At 41.6% G+C, this 5,314-nt stretch overlaps 1 protein-coding gene across 1 annotated transcript; it reads right to left on the reverse strand.

The window, feature by feature from the left end:
* Window positions 1–861: 861 nt before the first annotated feature.
* Window positions 862–3,281, reverse strand: LOC126993502 (piggyBac transposable element-derived protein 3-like). The gene is made up of 2 exons (XM_050852641.1): window positions 2,360–3,281; window positions 862–2,102 (listed from the first exon to the last, which is right to left on the reverse strand). Exons 1-2 carry the CDS (start codon window positions 2,406–2,408, stop codon window positions 862–864), a joined length of 1,290 nt encoding a protein of 429 aa, XP_050708598.1. The 5' UTR covers window positions 2,409–3,281.
* Between the last annotated feature and the right edge of the window lie 2,033 nt (window positions 3,282–5,314).

Genomic DNA, 5,314 nt, shown 5'->3' on the forward strand with positions numbered 1-5,314 from the left:
GGATATTGGCATCAAATGCAGTATACAGTTTTATTACATTTTGATGTATTGAAGACCTTTTTGTCTGACATCTTACTTGGAGACTATATTTGTTATACAAAATAAACACAAAAGCATAATTTCATGACAATATGAGAAACTAGTATATAAAATTATATCCTCAATAAACACAAATGTGCAAATTTTATCAGTTTCCATAATGTAAACAAGACAAAAATTTCTCCTTTTTTTTCATCAAGATTAGAGAGAGAGAGAGAGAGAGAGAGAGAGAGAGAGAGAGAGAGAGAGAGAGAGAGAGAGAGAGAGAGAGAGAGAGAGAGAGAGAGAGAGAGAGAGAGAGAGAGAGATTGTCTTAGGTGTGGAATTGCAGGAAGCAATTATTTTTGTCATTTAGGCACAAGTTGACATTGCATTTGATGCACCTGATGTTTGTGCGACCCTTACATCCAAGTCGCTTGCAGTACAAGCGAGGATTTTTTACCTCTGGAAAATGACCTATTTTGTCCAGTCTCAGATCATTCTGTGGTCTGACTTGACTCAACTGTTTGCGTTTTTTCTGTGGTTTATCATCCGTCGTCGGACTTGAGGATGGACGACCTCTTTTAGGGACATACTTCCCGGCTTTGATGAGTGACTCAGAAAGAGACATCCTGAAAGAGAGTAGGGAATGCCTTTTCTCCAGTGGGATCTTATTCTTCTCGTAGTCCCTTCGAAACATCAACCAAGCCTGATTGATAGTCATGTCAATCATATGAAAAACAAGTTTATGGTAGTACTTCTTCGATCGCACTGGTATTCTGTACAATGACAGAAGGCAATCAGCCAGATCCACACCACCCATGTTCTTGTTGTACAACTTGACTATATTTGTGGGATCTCTATTACTTTCTTCATTGTTTTGTCATACCGTTGTGCAGTATGAGATGGATGACTGTTAGCAAAGGTGGACAGCAAGGTCACGCCTTTATTATCCAACCATTTGACTACTGTCACTTCTCTGTCATCACCAGACGACTTCCATTCCTCATGTGTGCCTCTACCTTTCTTCTTCATGTCAGCATCTGAAGATAATTTTAGCCCTGGAAGCCGGCATGGCCTAACTGTCCCACAACACCAGATGCCTCTACCAGCCAGATGTTTTACAAGTGGAGCTGAAGTGAACCAATTGTCAAAATAAAGGACATGGTTGCTATTGTTTCGTATTGTCTCAGCCAAGTGCAACACTATGTTTGAAGATGCACCAAGGTCTGGAATACCTTTTTTATTCAAAGGTTGAATAGAGCCTGTGTAAGGAATGAAGTCATGAATGAGACCCCCACTGTCTGCAAGTACAAAGATCTTGAAGCCCCATTTCTTGGGCTTCATAGGAAGGTACTGCTTCAGCTGATGCCTTCCTTTGAAGGGCACCATCTGCTCATCAATGCAGATATTTTGTTGCATGGGAAGTTTCTGAAACTCCTTCCTCAAATGATCTAACATTGGTCTGACTTTGAAAAGCTTATCATTGTTTATATCATCATTATTATCCGGAATATGTAAGTTTGATTTTATAGTCTCCCACCTGTTTCTGCTCATGACCATTGCTGTATAGTCTCTATACCTTCCAAATAGTTCTCCAGACCAGTGCAAGCGTGTTTGGGGAGTTCTGATTATGGTGAAATGAATGAGTAATCCAAGCCATTGCTCCAGCTCATCCCTAGTAAGGTTGAGTGGTTTGTTTACATTTTTTTGTGAAGCATAGAGATTAGACTGGTAGACTATACTATCTAAGAATTCTGGTGTGAAAAACTTTTTGAAATACCATACTGGGTTTCCTAAATATGTATCAGAGTCACTATTGTTTGAGACTTCAGCATCACTAGGGATGAATGTTGGCATTGGAGAAGGGGATCCGTCTGATACTTTGTTCCACAGCAGGCGTCTTGAGGGCTTGGATGCTTGTGCTCTAGTGCCCGTAGTGTGTGAGGAAGTTGGTGGAAGAGTAGAAGGATCCTGAATAACCTCTAAATCTTCAACTTGCAGAACAATAGTCTCGTCAGTGATGCTTTCATTACCAATCCTGTCTTCTGGCATGGCTTGATCTCTTTCTCCACCTGCTGCATCTGTGAAACAGTAAAATAAGGTACTACAGGGAGTGTCTTGGATGCAAAACTACGACAATCCATGACATGAAATTTCTCAGGTAGAATTCATACGGATAGGTGAATCAAAATTACAATTACATAGCATTGTCATAGTTGCATTAGTCGTGCCCAAAACAGAAGGACACAGGTAGCATGTTCCTCACACACACACACACACACACACACACACACACACACACACACACACACACACACACACACATACTTTTACTTACCGAGATCGATGTCACCTGTCTCAGGTGACTCGAATTCAGCATCACCCATGTCCCCATCAGACTCGTCTGAAGATTCATCACTAAGCCCATTATCTTGTTCAATTGGCACAATTCCCGTGTTTTCTCTACATAGCTCCCTGTTTCTGACTCTTGTGTAAAACAGCGATGCATTTATTCCTGGAAATATAAGCAGAAACGATAACACTAGGAACAAATCATGCAAGAAAACTCACTACATTCCTACTTCAGTGTACCATTACATAATTATAAATATATCAAAGAAAACGGATAAGTTTGAGCGTAAACTATTATAAAATAAAAAGAAACTGAACAGGACTCGTAACCTGGCCCACAGGTAAGACTATATAAACACACTACATCCCCTGTTATCAGGAATCATATCCTCACATATCACATGTCAGTATCCATGTGACTAATATGACGAATTCGTCACCATTATATAATTGCTCAAGAAATCATAGTTTCAACACAAAATGATAAACCAAATTATTTCTAATCATCTAGAACTATTTGTGATTCAGAAAAAAAATATAAAGGACCATTCACATACCTAATAACTCATCCATGATCGAAAATGTGAGGAGAAACTCTTCACCTTCTCATCTTGTTTTGTGTCCATCAGCTGACTGAGGTTTGGTGCCCAAATGCAGAGCCAATCAGTTACCAAGTGTTATTTTTTTAAAGAGGGAGACTAGACTAATTCGTCAGACCTGCCACAGAAACAACTACAGCAATTCTCTCCAGTGCTGAGTCAATAGAAAGTTACATGACGAATTCGTCATGCTGGGCAATATAGGGTTAAATAAAGTCAGGGCTCATGGGATAAGAGGGAAGGTATTTGATTGGATTAGGGCGTGGATTAGCGACAGGAAACAGAGGGTTCCCATTAACGGTAAAAAATCCGAATGGGTAATGTTACCAGTGGGGTTCCTCAAGGTTCAGTTTTAGGCCCGCTTTTATTCATTATCTACATCAGTGACATAGACAATGGGATAGCTAGTGACATAGGTAAATTTGCAGATGACACCAATATAGGACGCACTATTAGGACAGGGGAGGATGCTAGAGCACTGCAGGAGGATCTCAACAAACTGTTAGCTTGGTCAGAGAAATGACAGATGAATTTTAACATCACCAAGTGTAGCGTACTTGGTGTAGGAACACGCAACCCATTACACGGGTATAGTTTAGACTCCACAGCGATAGGCAGGCCTGAGTGTGAAAGGGATTTGGAAGTGTTAGTGAATTCTGACCTAAAACTAAGGAAGCAATGTATTAGTGCATGGAATAGAGCTAACAGGGTATTAGGCTTTATTAACAGGATGGTAACCAACAGGAGTGCAGAGGTCATCCTCAGACTCTATTTAGCGTTAGTTAGGCCACACTTAGATTATGCTGTCCAGTTTTGGTGCCCACACTACAGAATGGACATCAACTTGCTAGAATCAGTTCAGAGTAGGATGACCAAGATGATTCAGGGGCTGAGGAACCTCTCATATCAAAATAGGCTGAAACATCTAAACTTACATTCACTAGAAAGACGAAGAGTGCGGGGAGATCTGATAGAAGTATTCAAATAGGTCAAGGGGTACAACAAAGGCCATATAAGTAAAGTACTGAGAATTAGCCAACAGGATAGAACTCGCAGTAATGGATTTAAATTAGAAAAGTATAGATTTAGGAGATATATAGACAAGCATTGGTTTAGAAATAGGGTGGTGGGGGAATGGAATAGACTCAGCAATCACATAGTTAGAGCAGGGACGATAGCTTGTTTTATGAGTAGACTGGATAGCTACATGGACGAGGACGACAGGTGGTAGTGAGGTGTGGGTGCAGTAAGGAGACAGGGTACTGGAGGGTACGCCCGTACCGAAGGTAAACGAGGATCAATCCTCTACCTGTAACCCCTGAAACTACACCTCACCCATCGTGAGTAGTGGGGGGATTCTGGAGCTGCCCTGTATAGGCCACTCGGCCACTCTCTCTCTCCCCTACACCCGACCAAAAAACGACCCTCAGCGACGTCCCTCCATCCCGCCCGTGTAAATAGACGCCGTGCATCGCAACAAACCCGTAACCGTGATCCCGCAAGTACCACCACCTCTATTACCAAGCCTCTAGATAACTTAAAAATCCTTAGTTTCAATGCACGTAGCCTAAGAAACAAATTTGATGAACTGAGATGTTTTGCTCTAACAGAAAATTTTGACATAATTGCTATAACCGAAACATTTATCGACACCACAAATACTGATTTAAGTTCCGAATACAACATTGATGGCTACAGACTCTTCAACAAAGATCGTGTAAACCGTAGAGGCGGTGGCGTCGCCCTTTTCATCAAAGGCAGTTTGCAACCCACTGACAAAACACCAAGAGACAGTAACTTTGAACATTTGTGCGTGCGAGTAAACATTGCAAAAGTCAATTTAAATATATCTGTCACCTACAAGCCTCCCGGGCAATCACTCGATGACGACCTTGAAATGTACAACGTTCTAAGGCAGTCACTTAATAACAACGACTCACTGATACTAGGAGACTTTAATCTCCCCCATATCGACTAGGTGACACTGTCAGGTACAGAAGGCGAGTCTCATAGAATGTTCGAATTTCTAGAAGAAAATTATCTAAGCCAAATAGTTTCTGAACCAACTCGACAAAATAACATACTCGACCTTGTTATAACGACCCAAGATGACCTAGTCAATAATGTCACGGTAGGAGAACACCTCGGTTCTTGCGATCATAAATTAGTGCGCGTCGACATTAGAGCTCAAACATCAGTGACAGGGAGGGGAGGGTCGCACTGGGGAGGGGAGGAGAAGGGGAGAGAGATAGATTGCTGGGGAGTTTGTAGTGTGGCGTAAGCTTATCACGGCACGAAGGGAGGACTCAAGTAATCAGTAAGGGGATGTCGTTATCTTGTTT

This window comes from Eriocheir sinensis, unplaced genomic scaffold, assembly GCF_024679095.1.
Source record: "Eriocheir sinensis breed Jianghai 21 unplaced genomic scaffold, ASM2467909v1 Scaffold623, whole genome shotgun sequence".
NCBI classification, from domain to species: Eukaryota; Metazoa; Arthropoda; class Malacostraca; order Decapoda; family Varunidae; genus Eriocheir; species Eriocheir sinensis.